Source organism: Lucilia sericata, unplaced genomic scaffold (assembly GCF_015586225.1).
Source record: "Lucilia sericata isolate MDLA Ls3-8-SP2 unplaced genomic scaffold, ASM1558622v1 Contig000665F_arrow, whole genome shotgun sequence".
Lineage (NCBI taxonomy): Eukaryota > Metazoa > Arthropoda > Insecta > Diptera > Calliphoridae > Lucilia > Lucilia sericata.
Genome location: NW_023994670.1, coordinates 156,298 through 180,000, shown reverse-complemented (window position 1 = coordinate 180,000; position 23,703 = coordinate 156,298). Strand labels below are relative to the sequence as shown.

Genomic DNA, 23,703 nt, shown 5'->3' with positions numbered 1-23,703 from the left:
GTGTTACAAGACACCACTATCTAAAAATAATAATAATGCACACGATCTTGTTTGTTCAATACACCATAAATACTGTAGATATAAACAAACCAACTGTTGTTGCTTTTATCTGTTGGAAGTTTTAAATTTAGATACGTTTTTGTTTCTTTTTTTGTTTCGCATTTAAATGTAGCTAACTAAAAAATAATTAATTAAAAAAACTCATTTAAACTCCACTCTATGCAGCTTTGGGAAATATATTTAATGTAGTTTTTGGACTCTACTTTTTTATGGACCGATTCTTGAATAATTTGAAATAACAACTATACTTATTATTCATTTGAAACTTTAACTTATATATAAGAAATACTCAACCACTAGAGTGATTGAAAAAAGATTCGTATTTATTAAATGTGGACTGAAAACTCTACAGAATGTTATAGAGGATTCGCTATTTATCTATAAATCATTCGCTAATGATATTTTTAAGGATTCTATTTGGCGACAAACTGATTTTAGCAGGAGAAGAAGTGAAAGTAAAAACTGTATGTTTGTTGAACGCAATTTTTGAGATTTTTGACAGCAACACACGGGTAATTTTGTTGTTTTTGTTGTAAAAGCTAACGGATGTATTTATAAAAACTTATGTATTTTAGGTTTATTAAACAATTTTAAGCAAAATTCAGGGAAATCGTATTTATAAACGTGAAATAGCTTAAAACACCTTCAATAAACCATTGACAATTAGAAGAATTTTATTGTAGGCTCGACCCTTCTTTAAGCCAACAATAAGTTGATTTTTAACAATTTTTTTCTCAGATAAAGAATTTTCCGGTAATTTTAGGTTGATTGCGAAAACTAATTATGGTTTCTTTTAAAATAAAATCTAAAAATTCTAATTTTAACGTTTACAAATTTGTAAATAAAATCCCAGAAAATTTTTAAACGATTATATTTTGAGGAAAAAACTCAAATCTAGGCATTATTGGAATATTTGACAATATTCCAATTGTCCAGCTCTATTTTTAGGTAATTTGGAAATGCCCGTCTCACAGTGGTATAGGAAAAAAAAAAGAGGGAAATAATTCGGTAACTTCTAAACGGTTAATCCGATTTTAATGAAATTTGGTATGCACAAAGAGGAGGTGTTATCGAATTTAGGTTTTGAATTTGGACCTTATAGGCCAACCAGGGGCCCGGCGGGGGGTCCTCAAATTAGGACACCTCGGCTATGTTAAATTTTTAAAACGATCCTATTTCTTCATTTGAGTTCCGATTTAAAAAAAATTTCGTATATAGAATCTCCTCATCGAGCACTATAAAAAATGTCGTCGTAGCAGTAAATTATCTCTTATAGTTTAGGAGATATTCGCATTTGAATATTAAAATTTTAAAATTTTTACCGTCCTTACTTTAGTTTTTTTGATAATAGCAGGTCCAAATATTTCCGATTTTCGCCATTTTTTTTTATTTGCTTAACAACAAGTTTATATACCAAGCAGTGAAAGAATTATGTAAAAATCATGACTGAGTCCAAAGTTATAGGCATTTAAATTTAAAAAATTAAAAAAAGGCGATTTTTTGTCATTTTTTTGGGAAAAAAGTATCTTTTTCTTTTTAAGTTATCTAAAAAGTTTCTAAGAAGATGTATATAGAATTTATACTTTTTGGAAAGCTGACTTTACATAAAATACGATAAATGAAACAAAACCTAAAAATTTTTGATACCGAGGGGACCAGGTCCATCCAAAAAAACCCTATTTTTTATGGAAAATTAAATTTTGAGCAAAAATTCTCAAATCGCATAGTCGATATCAAATTATAGTGACCTGTTTTATATGACCCAATAAGTTCTTAATCATTTTGTAACGGGTTTCGATAACCCCGCCCCTGGTATGGATATAATAGGCAAAAAACCAAAAAATCCCATTTTTGGGATTTTTTAAAACTTTTTTGGGAATTCCGGGATTTCTAATAAGAAAATTCGAAATTTTTATTTAATTTTGGATTTTGAGTAAAAAAATCTACCTAACTGTAAAATTTCATCAAAAAATATTCATAAATAAAATTTTTAATGCAATTTGAAAAATTTGTATCTTCGCAAAAACTGAATAAAAAACATTTTTTAATTTTTTTTAAAAAAAGTATTCCGCGAATTTTTTAATTTTCAAAAATTATATACAGTTTTGAAAAATAGACAAAATTACCTTTCCATTGATATATAACATGCCTACCTAATGTTTTTTAAGTGACAAATTAATTAGGGAAAACTCAACATCTTTTAGAAAATTTACCTAGCACTATTATTTTCATCCATATATGTAACAAATTTAAGAGTTAACCTTATGGATGAAAATAATAGTGCTAGGCAAATTTTCTAAAAGATGTTGAGTTTTCCCTAATTAATTTGTCACTTAAAAAACATTAGGTAGGCATGTTATATATCAATGGAAAGGTAATTTTGTCTATTTTTCAAAACTGTATATAATTTTTGAAAATTAAAAAATTCGCGGAATACTTTTTTTAAAAAAAATTAAAAAATGTTTTTTATTCAGTTTTTGCGAAGATACAAATTTTTCAAATTGCAATAAAAATTTTATTTATGAATATTTTTTGATGAAATTTTACAGTTAGGTAGATTTTTTTACTTAAAATCCAAAATTAAATCAAAATTTCGAATTTTCTTATTAGAAATCCCGGAATTCCCAAAAAAGTTTTAAAAAATCCCAAAAATGGGATTTTTTAGTTTTTTGCCTATTATATCCATACCAGGGGCGGGGTTATCGAAACCCGTTACAAAATGATTAAGAACATATTGGGTCATATAAAACAGGTCACTATAATTTGATATCGACTATGCGATTTGAGAATTTTTGCTCAAAATTTAATTTTCCATAAAAAATAGGGTTTTTTTGGATGGACCTGGTCCCCTCGGTATCAAAAATTTTTAGGTTTTGTTTCATTTATCGTATTTTATGTAAAGTCAGCTTTCCAAAAAGTATAAATTCTATATACATCTTCTTAGAAACTTTTTAGATAACTTAAAAAGAAAAAGATACTTTTTTCCCAAAAAAATGACAAAAAATCGCCTTTTTTTAATTTTTTAAATTTAAATGCCTATAACTTTGGACTCAGTCATGATTTTTACATAATTCTTTCACTGCTTGGTATATAAACTTGTTGTTAAGCAAATAAAAAAATATCTCCTAAACTATAAGAGATAATTTACTGCTACGACGACATTTTTTATAGTGCTCGATGAGGAGATTCTATATACGAAATTTTTTTTAAATCGGAACTCAAATGAAGAAATAGGATCGTTTTAAAAATTTAACATAGCCGAGGTGTCCTAATTTGATGACCCCCCGCCGGGCCCCTGGTTGGCCTATAAGGTCCAAATTCAAAACCTAAACTCGACAACACCTCCTCTTTGTGCACACCAAATTTCATTAAAATCGGATTAACCGTTTAGAAGTTACCGAATTATTTCCCTCTTTTTTTTTTCCTATACCACTGTGCGTCTGTCAACCAAATGATGGACAAAATCACTTGATTTGGCTTTTTCAAAGTTTGTTGGTTAAATATAATGCCATAAAGCAATTAACCATGTAAATTATATTGATTAGTGTTATACTAATACTAATATTCGCCGGCATTAGAATTAGTCAAATATCAAAGAAATTTATCAATATTTGCAAAAATTTATCAAAAATTACAAGGAAAATAAGTAAAAATAAGAAAATGTGTCATAGTGATGTATATTTTGTCGCAAAATATCCGTTATTCGGATACTTTTAATAATAATTAGAAATTATATGTTATATTTATACATCTGAACTAAATAGACATTTATTAAAGCCATATATATATTTATTTTTCTTAAAAGTTTGTTTTTATTGTCAAAAATCTATTATAAACAAAAATATGAAATTAAGAAAACCGAATCAACGAATATTTTATCCTAATTGTACGCAACACTAACACATAAAATGACAGCCATATTGTACAGTGCTGCCAACTTAAACATAAATCAGCACAATAGTTAATATACGTTTATTATTTGTTTATGAATATCACAATTTTATTAATGGTTTTTAAGGCTAAAGTGTGCTTTAACTATTGGGTGCATTAAAAGCAAAATAAGATTTTTTTATAAATACAAGCGTAAAACTATACAATAACCTAGTTGGGGGGTTCTACATCAATGTTCAGGCATTAAAATTGTGCTACTTCAACTAGATGTGTCCATAAATGAATGCATTGGACAAAGTGAAGTAGGCTTGGCTGAGCAGTTGAATATATGGTGGGTGTTATGAGGACCTTGATCACATGCCGGACATTCGCTGGGGACGGCACAGTCTATGCGTGATCATTAAGCTTTTGTTTACCGCATAAGGTTTTCTTCTGTGTCTGCTATGAGCTGTGAGCGACCTTCAACTACTACATTTATGGGGTATCCTGCGACCGCGGAATTGATGGCGTTGATCATGTCGAGGACTGATCTAATGGATCCTGCACATATCTGCCTATGTTCTCCTCTTATATACAAAGATCATTCCTGACATGCCGCAGGGGAGTATCCAACTGTGTGATGTTAAAGTTGGGATGACTCCTCCGATGATATCCCAGAAGGAACTGTTTAGTTAACATGACATTATGTTCCTTGACACGTAGGACCTTCGTTTCCTCCTGCAGATGATGTTCCTAGCTAATTTGTAAGCAGGCCGTTGCAGTCCTTAGGGCGGCATATTGGCAACTTTGAATGTTTCTCCACTGACCGACCAATCGTTTTATATGTAGCTAACAAGGTTTCTTTATCCATATCCCAAGTGCTGCCGGTTAGCGCTTTGAGGACCTTGTATTTTGGTACTTTTTCGTTCTATGATTAGTACTTTTAGTTTTTTATGAGCGACATCAGCACCCAGAGTTGTAACTAGTAGACCGAAACATTAATCCATCAAATAAGTCGTGGACTTTTTCTTATTCACAGAGAACACACTGTGATAAATCTGGTATGTGCAAATTAAACCCTGAATATAACCGGGGAAGGAAAATTAAATGCTATCACTTGTATAAGATACAACCTTACCATTCAACCCAGCATACTTCTGGGTCATCCGACACACTCATTGAGAAAACCATCAGACATACTCACTCTAGGTATACGGATGAGTGAGGTCCGCATACCCCTAATTCCATGCCGTATCATATACACTTGACACCAACTCATTTCCAATGCTAAGTCCCACAGTTCCTCCTCTGCGGGGTATCTGTTGCCTCGGCACCGAACCGAACTTTTCCAGAATTATCGACATTACTCGTTTAACCAACATTCTCTTCCAGCGAGTTTGTGTTTAAACCACACCTACCAAGTGCACCCCGAAGAAACCTCCCTTATAACCGGGACAGGACAAAGTCCGAAACTCTGCCCTGTGGGCTATTGGTTCCCATGGTACTAGATTATGCGTTTTCATCGTTCGACCCCATGTGAAATCATTCCAAGGAAAGACCGAGCATTAGAAGTTAAAAGTTCCGACACTTTATTAGTATAAAAACTTCACATTCAGCTAAAGGTTATTGGAATTACTTAGATCGGATCATTCACACTGGAAAAAGTGAATATGTTTTAAGCGAAGTTTGATACAAATGATGGCAGCAGCGGAACATTTATTCACCTGCTAATCCACCCACTCATTCACAAAAATTACCTGTTAAAAAACATGTGCATGCATTTTTTTTAACATCTCAGAGCTTTTACTATTAAAAGCTTTCTTTCTTTATCCACCTATGGAAAAGCTTTTACTATCACTATTTGGATATAAACAATAAAATAACAAATAAACTGCAGCCAACTTCATGGGTAAATAAACCCAAAACAAAAAGAAAAACAAACAATAAACGAGCAAGCAAAAACCTGACACAACAGGATTTTGCGCATAAACTATCCAACGAAAAGCAACAGAGTTACAAAAACAATAAAGACTACGACTCATTTTTTATACGAGAGGAAGAGAGAAAGTTGAAGAAATTGAGTAAGAGAGAGAGAGTGCATGTAAAATAAGGAAATACCGTTACATTTATGGCTTAATGGCACGACCACATTAGAAAAATTATACAAACGACCAACCAGCAATTTAAACGGTTAAGAGACTTTGAAACGTGCGGGTGTTGGAATATTTTTCGTTAACGTTGGCCGATAATAATCGAGGCAACTTAAAGTTGTAATAAAAAATAAACACAAAATATAAATATTAAAGCAAAAACTAAAAATATTTAAAGCGCGCGTAATTAATTTAAAAAAATTGTGTGTGTATGTTAATTAATATAAATACCTAAAGTGAAAACAAAAGAAAATTTATTTGAAAAAAAGCCAGCAGGAAAATAATTAAAGAAAATTTAAATGAAAAATTTCGTTAATTAATTATTACAAAAAGCCAAAAATTTAAAGAATAAAGTGTTTACAAAGTATTTAATCAATAATTTAAGTCTTAAAAAGTTTGAAAAAGTGAAAATTTTAATTAAAGCGTTAAAAGCTAAAAAGTTGTTGGCATTTTTTTTAGAGTATATTTAAATACACACCCTTTGTAATTTTGTAAATTTTTTTCCATTGTGTTGCATGTATATAAATATATATATAAATATGTATATATACATACATATATTTTTATGAGGTCAAAGGTAAATGTTTGATATTGTGCGTGGTTAAGAAAATGGCCTGATTTTTTCTCTAGTATTCTTCAACTAATTAACTGAAAATTAACAAATAAATAAGATATTTATTAAACAATTTATTTGTTATTAAAAACAAGTTAAAACCCCACCCACTTATACATTACTCCTGTTGTTGGTTGCTTTTGTTATTAAAAGGAATTTAACGAGCCATAAAGTTAAACAGCCAAAGTTATTAGTCCTATGGATAGAAGGAATACTTTCACTTGTGTAATGTATAGCCAAAAAGGAAAAAAAAAACCGTTTGTTTGTATCAGTGTGTGTTAAATATTGAACAGCTGGCCTAAACATTAGCCTAGAAAAAGCCAAGAGGAAAAAACACATTATATTTACTAATATTATTTGGAAATAAATTTGATAACTTGTTGGTAGAGAAAAAGGCAACAAAAAAAACTAAAATTGGCAAAACATGTTGGCCATATTAATGTATTTGGCTAAAGTAGAGGCTGAAGTACAGGCAGAACAGGAGACAAATATTTCAAATACAACTTAAGCTTGTCACACACATAAACAAGCGCCAGAAACAAAAATATTTGAAAAACTTGGTTGTTGTCCCCTTGACAAAGTTTGACTGACATCCGTTTAACAAATTATTTAGATACTTTAGATACAACAACAACAACAAATACTACCACAATAACAACAACATTATCATTATCTAGCAGTGACAACAGCAACACCAAGAAATTAACATCATTATTGTTAATAATCAACGTTTGTTTATATCGGCAACCAACCATATTGTTAACGACATCATTGACAATTTGCCACATTAATATGTGAGAATAAGAAAACCCCCTACTCCCCGCACTCCCCTGTAAAATGGTGCCAATGACATATAGACCTACAAACAAGCCGCCATTGTTGTTGCCTTTAAGTTGAAGGAAAAACTTTAAGAAAAAAGAAAAGGAATGTTGAAAAATTCTATAATCATGCCACAAAACTAATTAATGTTTGAAACAAACACATTTACATAAAGCTTAACTGTAAAATACACACTCTCTCACACACCTAAAGACATTTACATAAACTCATATAAACCGTTACACACATGCTAATCCTTAGAAAAAAAGAGAGTTAAAGCTACAGAGAGAAAGAGCGAGTATGAGTAAAAACATGTATTATTTAATGTAAATAGAGCGGAGTACGTGTAGAATAAAGCATAAGGAGTCGAGGGAAGGGTACTCGCACTAACAGGATGTGTAACGGTAAGAGTTAACAACATTTGTGTCAACGTAAGAAAACACAATATTAAACCAAACAGCAACAACAAGAACAAGAACAACATTAACAAGTACAACCTTTTAAAGGAAAAATAAACCGCAAAACCATAAACAAACAAAATCAAAAAATTCTTAGGAATTTCTTACAACCTGCTTGTAACAAAACTTGAACCCACTAGAAAAACGTGATTTTTGGCCAAAAAATAATTTCAAACAAAAAATATGTAACTCAATTTAAAATATTAAAAAACGTGCAATATTAAAGCTTAAATCTAAATGGCTGTTTTATAATCTTGAAAAATTAAGAAAAAAAAAAAAAAAATAAATAAAAGAAATAACGGTTAAATGAGTTTTTCCAAACGTGCTTGTTAAAAGCAAATCATGAATAAAAAAAAACCAAACTCACAAGAAAAAAAATGCGGTAGTAACGGTAAACGACATAATGAACTTGTGTATTAAAGGGCGTGTCAAATTAGCGCGATTTTAAAACGAAAAAAAATCGGGAAGAAAAACTTGAAAAAAAAAAAACGAAAAAAAAAGAAACGCGAAACGTACGAATAACAAAATACTATGTCTGTTGAATATCTACAAACAGTAGCAGCAACAACAGATGTAACTAACAACAACAGCAGCAGCAGTAGCAAACATATTTGTGAAAATCATAAGGAAACGGAAAACCAACAACACGAAGTTGTGGAAAACTCAACAACAACAACAAACTGCACAGAAAACGAATCCACAACCAGGGAAGCAAATATATGACGTACAATAAAACAACAACAACCGCAAACAAAGGATAAACAGCAACAACAACAACAAACACATCAACATTATCATCATCAGCATCTACATCAACATCACCAGGACTATAAATTTAAACAAACTTCTAAAAATTTAATCACAAAAAATCTAACGAAAACATTTCCAACATTTGAAACGACATCAGCCACTTCCCTGGTTTGTTCACGTCATGTTTCTACATGTCCACAACATACTAAGTATCAGCAGCAGCAGCAGCAAAAACAACATTATCAAACACAGCAGCAGCAGCAACAACAGCAACAGCACCATCATCTCTATCACTCCAAACAGCAACAGCAAAAACAACGAATTCAATACCTTACGCCAGCCCAACCTGAAGAACCTCTCTATGTCAATATGGTTTTAAGTACCGAATGGTCTCAGGTAGAAGTTATTGATTTGATTAACGATGGCAACGGTTTGGGTTTTATTTTGGTGGGCGGCCGTAGTACCGGTGTGGTTATTAAGGCCCTAACGCCCGGCGGTGTAGCGGAGCGTGATGGTCGCTTGCAATGCGGCGATCATGTACTTCAAATTGGTGAGGTGAATTTGCGTGGTTTTAGTTCCGAACAGGTGGCCACGGTTCTTCGTCAGACTGGAGCTCAGGTTCGTTTGATTGTAGCAAGACCGGTGGAGTCAACAGCCACCGATTTCCAACATCAATTAGCTAGTCATGCACCAATTATTCCAACTAAGCTCCTCTCCGACCCAGAAGAATTGACGCGGCATCTATTTCATCAAAGTAATACGGAAGAGGTAACGGCGGCGACTGGTGTTTGTGGCAGTGTCAGTATTAGTGGTATTGGTGGTGGCGGCGGCAGTGGATTATCTGCAAATTTCTGCTCCTCCTCCTCTCTAGGCCATAAAGAGTCGTCTAGTCATGATTCCTTACAGCAGCAACAACAACCCCTTACATTGAATCTTAATTTCCCTCCCACACCCGATACCGAATTGGCAGATTTACCACTGCCTCCAATACCCAAAGAATTGACCACATCGGCGGCTACCCAACGCAACTATCCCAAAGATTTGGACATAGTACCATTTTCCATAGTATCACCGCCTTTGCCTCAACCTCCCACATCGGCAGCCGCAATAATGAAAACTAGCGTTAGTACACCCCATCAAATGGACCATATAGAGACTGTGATAGCTGGTATAACTACTACTCAAACTACTGGCACTTTATCGAACGATGATAACGACGATGACTGTTGTTCGATTACCTCCTCCAATTACTTGGATTCACCCGAAACTGAAACATACGAAGTTAAACTAAGAAAAAATGTCTATGGCCTAGGCATAACGGTGGCGGGTTATGTGTGTGAAGAGGAAGATCTGTCGGGCATATTTGTTAAGAGTATCATAGAGGGTAGTGCAGCCGAAATGAGTGGCCAGATACAAATCAATGATCGCATAGTTAAGGTGGATGGCAAGACATTAAGTGGTGTAACCAATCATCAGGCCGTGGAGATACTACGTAATACGGATATTGAAGTGCATCTTACACTGGAACGTTTCCTAAGAGGACGCAAATTTGAGCACTTGCAAGTAGCCTTAACGGAATTGAAAATAGCTGTGGACTCACAGTCACAGGTTTCACTACCCCCCTCACCGTCAATAGCTACTCTATCATGGCTGCCACCCAGGTCTGATGGCGACTCAATAGCCACTGATGGTGGTGCTGTTATAATGGAATTTGGTGATTTACCCTCAAGAGAAACAGTGGATTCGCAAATGTCTCATGTACTGGATAAAAGTGATCACAGTAGTGTGCCGCCAGTAGAAACTTCCAAATCACCAACAACTACTCCTGAAGCCAAACCTGTTACGTTGGCTAATGGCACGACATGTCATGCAAAAGACGTGGCAAAAACGCCAGAGACTAAAGAGAAACCTGTTAATGGTTCGCTGGGTTCGCGAACACCCACCATAGATAACTTTACCGACTTGCTGGGCAAACAGTATACTGAACTGATACCCGTGGGACCACTGAAACTAAGCACTGACCTGTTGGCGAATTCGGTTTCTCAAACAAGTGCGTCGAATGCCGAACAAACGTGTCCAAGTGTGGAGGCTTTAAAAGTCGCCTGGAAAAGTGAGTTTCCCGACAGTGAAATTATAGTAGCCGAAATAAATAAACTTTCAGGTCTAGGAATCAGCCTAGAAGGCACCGTGGATGTAGAGCGTGGCATTGAGAAGCGACCCCATCATTATATACGCTCGATACTGGAAGACGGACCGGTGGGACGTCAGGGCATCTTAAAACCCGGCGATGAGCTGCTGCAGGTCAACGAATACAAACTTCAGGGTCTCCGACACACCGAAGTGGTTAAAATTCTCAAAGAACTGCCTTCACATGTCAAATTGGTATGTGTACGCGGTGCTACGGCGCCGTCTATTATAAATACTTCCCAAAATCCCGAGGCCTTTGAAACGAGAAGTCTTCTGCCCGGCGGTCATCAAAGTTTACAAAACTTGATGACCAAAGCCCAGTCGGAAAGTTCTTTGTATACCTCTAGCACTGCCACTCTGACGGATCAACAACGTTCGAAGTCATTGGAAAATGTATCTGGCCTGGCTCTTTGGAGTTCCGATGTAACCATTGTCGAAATTGAAAAGACCGAACAGGGTTTTGGTTTCTCGATACTAGACTATCAAGATCCCTTAGATCCCGAGGGCAGTGTTATAGTAATACGAGGTCTAATACGGGGAGGTTCGGCCGAGACCACCAACGAAATATTTCCCGGCGATCGTTTGGTTAGCGTTGGAGAACATTCACTGCAGGGCCTGGATCTCGACGAGGCAGTGGCCATATTGAAAGGTATGCCACTGGGCCTCACCAAGTTGGGCATCTGTCGACCACTCTCAACATCCGATAGCAATATAGCATCACCCATAGGAGAGGGAGACTCACCGAGCACATAGTTTTCAATGGATTTTTATTGTAAGTATTACATACGTTTGTGTAGATATGTACATATTTGTTAAGTAGTCAGTCATTTATGTACTCTTGTTCTTATATTAATTTCCGTAAATCATGTTGAAAGTTTAATTTATGGCCCAAATAATACGTAGAAAATCATTCGTTACCTTTTTAAATCTTCGTCAGGTTTCAAGCACTTACGTACGTATGTTTTATTATTTTTTTTAGTTAGTTCATTTTTCGATTTTATATGACTCCTAGAGGGATTTGAAGGAGTATAAGAACGAAACGAAAAAAATGAAAAGTCGTGCTTTTTATTGCCTTTCTATCTATCTGTGCTTGGCACAATACTAATTCATAAGGAGTACGAGTATTCATTCACACATACAGTTACTCAGAATTCTTCGTACACTTACATACATACATACATAAATTATTGTGATTTTCCTGCAAAAAGAAATAAAATGGTAAAAAAAAACTTGACATGTCACTGACAAATGTTGCAAATCAATAATTCTTTTATTTTGTTTTCCTCTTGCTATGTGTTCCTCCTGGTAGCCCACTTGCTTTTCCTAAAATTTGTATGTTTATGGGAAAATTAATGTTGTAGAGATGAAAGTTGTATATGTACATTGTACAATGACTTAGGATAATGAAGATTTTATATTTTAAATTATGTGCTCAAAGACGTCAGGAAGAACGTTGCAAGTGACAAGTATTGTTAAATTTTTGGTTATACTTTGTCATTTGATTCTTTTCCCTTCATCTTTTCTTGTGTAATCTGTTTTTTATGCCTTAAAGAGATTATGATTATTAAAACTATTAATGTGTATGAGTTTGTGAAATTTAATTTCCCTCAAATGTGAATTTAATGATGGTTTAAACAAATTTGTTAGATTTAAGTATTTAAGTGGATTTTGTTAAGGGACAATTGAATTAAGTCGACTAATTTAGGAAGTTTTTTTTTTTTTAAGGGTATAATAACGTTAATGTTAAAGCGTCATAAAGTTATAGTCACGGATTCATAGAAGTTGGTTTTTAAAGTAGATAGCTACAATATGAAATTATTTCGATTAAGAGGATTTAAACAGCTGATATTTAGTTTGTTTCTTTGTCTTTCTGTTAATACCCATTAAGGGGTTAAAATATTATAATTTACTTACCTAATAGCATTTTAAGACATTATTTTAACACGGTAATGACATTGGAGGCAAGTACTTATTACGTTCGCTTACAAGTAGGGAGTTATTTAAGTTCTTACTACGATCAGCTGCAAATAACGAGCTAAGTAATTTTGTTTTTGAGAAAAAAATTTATCTAAATAGGATACGTCCAGTGCCTCTACTTAGTTTTGACAAAAAAATTATTTTTATATCTTCACTTTCGCGAGAAGGGTACGATATAATTTTCCGACCCTATGCAGTATATATATTCTGAGTCGATTTAGCCATATCCCTCTGTCCGTCTTTCTGTGTGTATGAATGTTGAAGTGATTTACGTGAACACCTGCCGTATTGGCCTTGTTTTTTCACCCACTGGGTGTGCTTTGTGACGACGCACAAACGCCTCTTTATGTATTTTACACCCGGCTGGCAATTTTTGTACCGGTCCATGTACAAGCACTTTGCTCAAGTACTTGAACTAACTAATCTTTGAACATTCCTGCCACTGTGCTTAACTTCCGAGATGTAAAAACATCACTTCAATTTATAACCACGCAGATGGGGTGGCCTCTGTTGCGTAGAGACGTATTGGGTATACCGAAACACGAACCCATCAAATAAGCCGGGGACTTTGTTCTTACTTACAGAGAAAACACTGTGGTAAATCTAGTATGAACAGAGTTTTCCCTGAACATACTTGGACATGGAAGGAAAATTCAATGGTATACCTTCTTACGGGTATACGGGTGTTAGATTCATCCTGTATCATATACACTTGACACTAACTCATTTCCAATGCTTAGTCTCACAGTAATTCCTCTGTGGGGTATCTGTTGACTTCGGCAACAGCACCGAACATATCCCGAATTATAGATTTCACCGTGCATCAGTTCTTGAACCGACAATTCTCTTACCGCGAATTTGGGTTTAAACCACAGCCACTACATGAATTCCTCAACCTCAACAAACTGACCAGCCAGGACAAAGTTCTGGGGGTAACTAGCCACCCATAGTACCAGACTATGTGGTTCTCTGGTTCGAGCACATGTCAAATCATTCCAAGGAAAGGCAGAGGATACATTTGATCATCACCTCATCTTGGTGTATTGGTATTGCAATAAATACTTGAGATATGAGTAAAAATCTGAGAAAACCTCTGAAAAATAACTACATTCTTTGATTTATTCTTTAAATTACTCCTTACTGACGTCATACTTTCGATTCCATAAACAATTGATTTCCAGTATAATAAACTCTCAATATTTCTCAAAACCAATTGTTGATTTTTCCCAAACATTTGGGGGTAAAGTAAACACCTAACGGGATAACAATAAATTCCTCTTAACATATACATAACTTCCAAGAATTTCTTGCCAATTTAACTTTGAACTTAAATTTTGTTCTTGTTATTACAATCCCTTTTTCAGTCAAGTAGAAAAGTATCAGAGATTCACAAAAAAAAAAAAAAAAAAAAAAATTAAAACAGAAATCACTGATGGTCCTTACTTTATAAATAATTTATACTTATGCCTTTATATTTTGCATTATTATTGTTGTTACTTTCATTTGTTATTCTTAGAAATGAAGAAAAACTGCTGAAAAAAAGCCAAAGAAGAAAACAGTATAATAACCCAGTAGTTTACAAGGAGTCAAAGTATCATTTTTATTTACAAAACTTTCTCAATATTTTATATCCTTAAACATTTAAAAGGAGTAAAACTTATTCTAATGAAGAGTGAAAACATTACAGTCACCTTTGTGTCCCCAAGTTATCTAGAAAGGGGTTATTTTAAACATTTTTCCAAAGAAAGTGGTTTGTTAAACCATCCATTTCTTTCTTTAATTTCTTTGACCATAAATAAAGGATATAATCATTAGTTTGTAACAGTTACCACGAACTTCAAGGTTTTCAAACAAACTTACACATCAGCAGTAATCACTCGTATGTATATAATACTCATACCCATTTATCACATGCTGAAAACTGGGAGTAGCTGGAACAAAAAAAAAAAAGAGTTACAATAAGGAATATGACTACCATGTCTGGTACATACATTCATTTTATTCAGATGGAATCACATATAGCAAAAGTAAAGGATAACTGATTCTTACACTCGCACACACACACACATGAGTATTGTCATATGCTTTTGAATAAACAATCAGAAGAACATTTATTGACAGTTCAAGCAAAGAAAAAAGAAATGATGAAATGAATGATTCCTTGTTGTGCTGCTATTTTATAAGAAAACATAGTGTTTATGAATCTTGATTTACTGAGGAAATATTTAATAGTTTTTAGCTTTGGCCTCAAGTCAACTGGAATAGCATTAATAAACTGAAAATACCCAAAATGCAAGAAATTGCTAAAGAAAATTATTAAATACTTTTTCTTTATTCATTATCGCACGGCCCAAACGGCTGAACTTAGAATCACGAAATTTTTACAGTAGAAGTAGGAGGGATTTTTGGAAACTTGTATATTTAGGTGTAAAAACTGGTTTTCTTAATTATCTTACACAATATTAGTAATACAAGAAAAATTTTAAATACATCTGTATTTACTCTTAAAAGCAGCCGATGGGTGTCTGGTACTTTTTCAAAATTCGTACTTTTAAAGAGTGAAAATGTGTAACAAAGGTGATTTTGGTACTTTTTTTGGACCTTCATAACTTTTTAACTAATAAACATTATTAAGATTTTTTTAAATATTTTTGATATATCTCTCAAAATTACCAGACACATATTTCGTACTTTTTTAAAATTCAGTCCTTTTTAGAGAGAAAACTGTATTTTTGGTACTTTTTTTTGGACATTAAGAAAACTTTTTAGATTTATTACGTACTATTTAATTATGGACTAACACAGCAGCATTTTTTGAAACAAAATATTTGCTATTTAACTTAGGAAGAAAAAAAGTACTAAAAAGGGGAAATTTATTTCATCAAAAGGGACTTTTTGTTTTTCTTTAATATTAAAACTAGAAACATAAAATTCAACAGGACTAAATGAGAATCTATCAGTAGTGTCTTTTTGGTACTTTTTCCTTCGTCAAATGGTACTTTTTGCCTATTCTATAATATGAAGACAAAATACAAGATTATTGAAAAAACACTGAATGAGATTCTTTAATAGAGAAGTGTTTGGCATTTTTTCGTCCTTCAAATGGTACCATTGAATAATGGGTCTTAACTGAATAAGAATCTGTAAGAGGCGAGGGACTCTTTAGAAGTTTCTATAGTGGGGAGTCAAATGACATATACGGTTCTTATAAAATAAGAATTCATAAGGAGATTTTTGGTACTTAAAACTTAACTATAACTGTTTGTCTTTCTGTCTGTCTGTTTGTTTGTTTGTCTGTCTGTCTGTCTGTCTGTCTGGCTGTGTGTCTGGCTGTGTGTCTGTCTGTGTGTCTGTCTGTGTGTCTGTCTGTGTGTCTGTCTGTCCGTCTTCAATTTTCTAAAGATCGCAGTTATCTTAAGGATCCAAATGAAATTTTGATTTTAGTTTTTTTTAAATAAATTGATAAATTTTCTTTTGCATTTTGTTAAATTTTTCATCCCTCTACGTTCCACTTTCCTTTTGAATTTGCATGAAAATTCTAGTATCAAATGATTTATTTTTGTTTGTAACGGAAATTTAACATCAAATACTTGACATATTGTTGATGACATTTGTGTTGACAGTTGCGAAATTATGGCACAAAATTTCGTTTTTTTTTTACTAACGAAAACGGATCAAGTGAAAACAATAATAACAAAAGCAATCCTACACAACCTGCTCATGGCCCCTTTTTGTATAGAGACATTTGTAATACTAAATAAAACTTAAATATTCATACATACATATTGAATGTTATCTTTTGCCATTTATTAAAATTTTAAAGCCCATTTTACATATGTATAGAGTTTGCAAGGATTTTCGATAAATAGTCGAGGCAAGCGAATATAGTGAAGGTGAAAAGTGGGTTTATATTTTAAAGGTTAAATATTATTTTCACCTATGAAGTGAAATCCCTTAAATTATTTAGTCTATAAAACAATTACATAAAAATTGGCGATTCGCAAAACTATTTTCCGCAAAACTATTTATTGTGTTCCCTAGTTTTGTTTCTCACTGTACATTTCACAAGCGAAAGAACGTTGGAAAAGGAAATAAAGCATAACAATATATTCTCACAGACATACATTCACATATACATACAGTGGCGAGCAAAACTGGATACATATCAATGAAGTGTATGTTAAAAACCCAATAAAATCCAGAAAATATTAAACAAAAATTTTATATTGGTTTTAAAATAAGCAATAGAAGAATAAGAAAATAAAACAATAGAAAATTCGCGAATATTGAAACTTTATCTCAAGTTTTAGCTAATTCTATTAAAAAAGTCTATGTATCCACTTTTGCACGTTTAAATTTAATTAATCTAGCAACACAAGTAAATTTAATAATAACAATGAATTTGAGTACTGCTACTTGATTTACCTTTGAAGAAAGCATCAAAACAAACAGTTACCATTTTTGAGTCATATTTGTAATTTTTTTGCAAATATTTTAATTTTCTAGTTTTAATTAGAAAAATATCAAGTTTATTGGGAAACCAAATGGTCGAAATGACAAAAAATAATTACTGTGCTCGTCAAATTGCCAAGAAGTTAGGAATTTGCCACCGAAGAGTGCTACAAGTGCGAAAAAGAAAAATATGAGCACACCAGAAGTTAAGAAATGTCGATCGTGTTTGCTTTCGGAGAGAGATGCCAGAACTATGGAGCTTTTATTGACATCCAAACAGGTAAAAATACAAAAAACAGGCTATAGTCGCCATAAATAAGTCCTTAAGTGAATGGGCAGTCCGGGGAGCTCTTCGTAGAATTGGCCTTATATCAGCCGTAAAGCAGAAAACACCAGCGTTATCAGAAAAAAGTGTGAAGGATCGTCTTAAATTTAGCAAGAACCACAAAAATTGGAGTGTTGATGACTGGAAAAGGGTTATATGGTCCGATGAAGGGTTATATGGTCCGATGAAACGAAAACTAATCGTTTTCAGTCTGATGGCAAGGAATATTACTGGCACCGCCCTTATGAAAGCTTAAAAAAGCACCAAGTAAAACAAAAGGGTGAAACAAGCGGGTGGTAGTCTGATTGTGTGGGCTTGTTTCACTTGGTAGAATCTCGGTTCTTTAGTAAAATTAGATGCTATAATGAAAAAGGAGGTTTATTTGAGTATTTTCAATCCAATATTCCAGATTTTGTGGAAGAATGTGCATATCCAGAGTCAGAGGTTATACTCCAACAGGATGGGGATCCGAAGCATACGGCAAAAATCGTAAAGAATTGGCTTTCAGCGCAGAATTTTCAAACGATGCAATAGCCAACTCAATGCCCGGAAATCAATCCAATTGAAAATTTATGGGCTTTGTTAAAAAAACGTCTTGCGCAATTCGATAATGCACCAAGAAATCTTAAAGAACTTTGGTCGAGAGTACAAACGGAGTGGTCTAGTATTCCGCACCGGACCATTGAGACCTTGGTCAAAAGTACGCCTAAACGTATAAAAAGTGTCATAAAAGCAAAAGGACTTTGCACAAAATATTAAAAATCAAATTTTTTTTAAAACGTGCAAAACTGGATACTTCGACTTTATTTATAAATATGTTTTAATTTTTAGATTAATATTTAATTATCATGAATTTAATTTTGTTTTCTTTTTATATTGCTTTACTGAATATTTAAAATTGAAAACTTTATTATTTTTCCTTTATTTTATGGGTTTTATAGCATTTTTAAGTCTTATTAGCTAAACATGTATCCAGTTTTGCTCGCCACTGTATGTATGTATATAAAAAACAAAAGGGAAATAAATATAGATTGCTGTTACACTAAATGTGTTGTGTGCTAGTGTGTGTGTGTTTATAATTGCATTTGTTTGTGTGTGTATAAGAATATTTGTATTTGGAATATTAAATAAAGGTCACACTTCCTCGTGTGCTATTTATTCTATAAATGTTTGTAAGCGTTTACCCTCGTATTCCTGTTTGAGTTGGTCCAACAACACACACATGCATATTTTTACTCCCTATGGGAAAAACTTTTATGTATGTATGGTGTAACATTTAAAGTTTTTGCTGCTGTTGCACAAACATAAAGTGTTACATTTTATGATTTAGTTATAATTTTTTGTTAGTTTTATTAAATTAAATGTTTTCAAAGTTTAGTTTTCATAATCATTTTGTTGATAATGCGAATAAATTAATGTTTTTTTTTGAGAAAGAGAAAAATATAAAGAATTCTAAAAGGTTTAAAAATTTGTTGTATTACAGGCCGTATGATTTATATTTATTTTGGAATATTACTCATACACGCAGTAAGCTTACTTTTTATATGACATATTTATAATAACGTGGCGTATGAGTATTGTATTTTTTTGCTTTTATATATAAAGTATACGTAAGCTGTCATAAAATAAAGTTTTAAAGTTATTTTCGAAAAAGCACCATATATATATGATGGGAGCTATGACCAATTAGGTACCGATCGTTCATTAGTAAATCCTATACACGATTTCTTTATATAAAACAAGTAAAAAGTCTATATTCGCCTTTGATAGACAGACAGACGGAAATGGCTTAATCGACTCCGCTATCTATAAGGATTCAGAATATAAATACTTTATAGGGTCGGAAAATTATATTTTGGAAATTACAAACTCTTCTCACGAAGGTGAAGGTTATAAAAACTATTCGTGTGGATTTTTAAAGATTTTAATTTTTATGATTGTTTTATACAAGTTGAAGGGCTTTTAAGGATTGGTTCTTAAACGGGAGTCCATAGTGGGATCCTCGTCTAACCGATCGCGATAAAAATATGTACAACCATTTATACAGATTTATTCAAGTTTAAGAGTTAAGAGTGTGAAGATAACTGGGAGAGGCTATGGTACCGTTCGTCATATAATTCTGTAATAAAATTTTATGTATAAAAGTTATTTGTGCTAAATTCTTTAAAAGATCTATGATAGTTAAAGATCAGCTGAAACAATTAACTGAAGTTAACCATATTCGATCTTACAACAATAGACAATCATACCAAATATCGTTTAAATATCTTTAAAATCGAATCCAATAGCTTGTTTATGGCACTGCAATCTCTTGAGTTATTATCATCAGAAATATCAAAATAACAAGTTTATATATTAGTTAAAGTCATCTTGAAAGTCACAGATTGAATTGGGAGTTTGTAGGATTTCCTCATATCAATTTTAACAGTATTAGTTTAAATTTCACGCACCACAAACAGGGCTCAAATTCTAGCACTCGCGATCCAAATATCAATAGAATTTAACAGAATTAAAATACAGATTTCGATCATTATCGAATGTCAAAAATTTGGCATAACAATTTAGATTCAAACCTGGGTTTTTATAAAAAAACTGGGCCAAATTACAACATTCATTATTGAAATTTGAATGCTATCGAATCCCTTGATTTTTACCCTACACCACTTTAGTGGCGAGGGAATATTGATTGTTTGTAACACACAAAAATATTCGTACAGTACCCACGCAAGGTGCAGGTCGCAATTTTCAATATAATGGACCGAAGAACGAAACCTATTGAAAATGGTTAAAATCGGTCCATTATTTCACCTAGCCCCCATAAAACACAAGCCGCCGAAAAGGGCCTTTGAACTCAAAATTATGTAAAATATGACCTGATGACCTTGGAAAATTTTACAAAAATCGGGACAAACAATCCGTTGCCAATAGTGAGCTTACCGCGTTTGTTAACATTTAAACAACGGATGTGTATAAAATTTAAATTTCGACAACGAATTGCTGCAATATTGACAACGTTGCGTTGTCAACATTACATAGTGTTGTCGTACGTATGTATATACTTTGACAACGGATGTTATTGAAAAATCATAAAATCTTTGTTGTCAATTTGGTACCAGGCGTTTATATTTCTTTTTCCCTTTGTGTAGCATTAAAAACACATAGTCACTTGACTTTCTGTGCGATATTCTTTAGTCTAAAAATTATATCTTCTGACACCAAATATTTGCTCAGCTGCCTTTAAATGATTGATTACAAAGTATTAAAGCAAACTTATTGAATTTTGTGAAAAAAATTGGTTCAAGGTTCTTCAAATATTCCAACATTTCAATAAAATTTTTAGGTTACCCCACATACATACGTTTGTATGTACAGATACATATAAATATAGTACACTGATATGGCCATAAATTGTCATATCTCGTTAAGTTCATTTCTCTTCAACATTTGTTACATTTATGCATACAAATACGTGAAATATAACAATACCCTGCAGTTTTGAGAATCTAATTTTATGAGCTACTAGTCACTAGTAATCAAGTTTAGGCAAACTGTTTTGATCATAGAGCTGAAGTTCTTGTATCTCTTACATATAAGTTAAAAGTACAAATGGTTACTTTTTGCTTTACAAATAGTTAGAAAAGTGATATATGATCAATATTTCGTAAAATTTTTTTGTTTATGTTTAAGATCAATCATTAGCTACCAGAAGTAATTACGCAATTAGTTGAAAAAAATAGTAAGGTATTTAATAAAAGTTTACCAATTACTACTTTTCAACCTGCAGGACAGACAAATAAATGTTTGTATGTGTTGTTATTGTTAATCCTTTATTTATCTTTGTTGTTTTATCCTTTTTTCGGACTATCAACAAAATAAATCGAATTTTGATTTTGTTTTCAATTTAAATTTCAACTGTTTTTTATTTGTATGCTCTTTTTTAGTTTTTGCTTGTGTGTATTTTTAAATAAAAACTGCTAAAAAGATTTATGTTGTAGCAATTTTTTTCGTAAAACAATTTTGTACTTTTTTTTCACATTGAATAACTGATAAAAAAAAGAGTTACTGTTACTGTCTGCTTATGTATTTGATTGAAAAAAAGGGAAATCGATAGCCTTAGGAAATTAAAAATTAATAATTTCTTTTAAAATTCTTAAGGAATTTAGAAAATTGTAATGATATAACATTTATTAGAAAATACCTTTTATATATTTATAACTAACTATTAAAACTAATAGTTATTAATTTAAATTTTTCAAAATGCGTATTGCTTACCCCAACATTTCTTAAGTAGCTTTACGTTTTTGTGCCTTTTTTCTTTCTATCAATTTAAACTAAAGCAAAGTTCATCATATAAATCAATCAAATTGAACAATTTCCTTTTGATTTACAGCAAAAGAAAAAAATAAAAAATTAGTCTTTATACCCTTTAACTTCTTGGGAAGGTATGCCTAACCTTGTCCATGCGTTAGTAATTTTTAGAAAATCATTAACCAGTTTTTGTTGGGATACTCTGCAGAAGGGTAGGAAAATAATAATTTTACTTATATCTTATCAGTTTTCTTTTTCTTTTTTATTTCTTATATTTAATTTTTATATAAGTAATAAAATATTTAAACATTTTATTTTGCCATTTTTCTGAAAATAAAACGTTTTTTTTTTTTTTCTAAAAAACAGCAAAATCAAATAATATATAGCCTTGACATCTGTAATATGCTTTTGTAATAAATTACAACAATAGATTTCAAAAAAACAAACACAACAAATATAAACAATACATATTTTTATAGAGAAAAATAAAAACACAGATGATTTGCTACAAAAATAAGACATTAAACATATTTTGTATTTTTATACAATGGTTGACTGCATCCTTTTCTTCTTCTTATATGTTTCATAATAGCATATCAGCAGGATTTTTTTTCCTTTATTTATTATTATATAGCCTGCAGAGAGTACAATTTAAGTGGATTTAAGAAAAAAGTCATTTTGATTTTGAAGTAACTTTTTTTGTTTTTTAAACAAAAGAAAATCTTAAATAAGATTAGAATTTAAAATTTGAAATTGTTTATCTAAATGTAAGAAAGGGGTTATAAATACATATTTGGGTTCAGTTTGGTTTAGCAAATTGGAATTGACTGCAGCTGAGCATATTTGTTAACCTAATGGAAACCTAATTTTAAAGTTAAGTAGATAATAAAATGTAAATAAAATAATAAAATAGAAACATTACGTTAAAAATTTGTGATCATTTCAATGTTTCATAAAACATAAAATGTTTAAAATTTTTCATTAAACATAAAATGTTTCAATCGGCCTACATTCCTTTAATAACGTTTCCCTTGGGAAAATAGTGAAGTCTTATTCCACACACTCATACGACTCACTTTAGGTATACGGGCGGATGAGTTCCGTATACCCTTACATACATCCTGTATCATGTACAATTAACACCAACTTATTTGCAACACTTAGTCCCACAGTCGCTCCTCTGTGGGATATTTATTGTCAATCGGCAACAGCACCGAACTTATCCCGAAATATAGATTTCATCGTGCATCAGTCTTTTAACCGCAACTTACTCTTCCCCCGAATTTGGGTTTAAACCACAGCAGCTACGTGAATCCCGAAGGAACCAACTGACCAGCTAGGACAAGTCCTGCAGGCAACTGGCCACTTGTAGTACCAGATTACGTGGTGCTCTGGTTAGACCCCATGTCAAATCATTCCAAGGAAAGGCAGAGGATATATTTAATCATCACCAGTTTATAGTCCCGGCAGAATAGACATGCCCTGGGGGGCGTGAGAATTGTATATATATATAAGTTTCTCATTACGTTTGTAATTTCCACAATATAAAATATATATACATATATTATTATGGATCCTTATAGATAACGGAGTCGATTAAGCCATGTGCATCTGTCAGTCTATTGAAATTAATTTTCTGAAGACCCCAGATATCTTCGGGATCAGAATCTTCAATAATTTTGTCAGACATGCTTTTGAGAAGTTTCATATTTAAAATCAACAAAATCAGTCCAT

General features: G+C 32.4%; 1 protein-coding gene across 2 annotated transcripts in view; it reads left to right on the top strand.

The window, feature by feature from the left end:
- The first annotated feature begins 6,099 nt into the window (after nucleotides 1-6,099).
- LOC119607156 (patj homolog) overlaps nucleotides 6,100-23,703 on the top strand; it is a 101,582-nt gene continuing 83,978 nt past the window's right edge. For both annotated transcript variants that reach the window (XR_005231712.1, XM_037960958.1), the window contains exon 1: nucleotides 6,100-11,679. Coding sequence is in view for 1 of the 2 variants with exons in the window: in XM_037960958.1 (XP_037816886.1) it covers nucleotides 9,090-11,660 (2,571 nt within the window). In the remaining variant the exon portion in view is untranslated. The remainder of the gene's footprint in view (nucleotides 11,680-23,703) is intronic.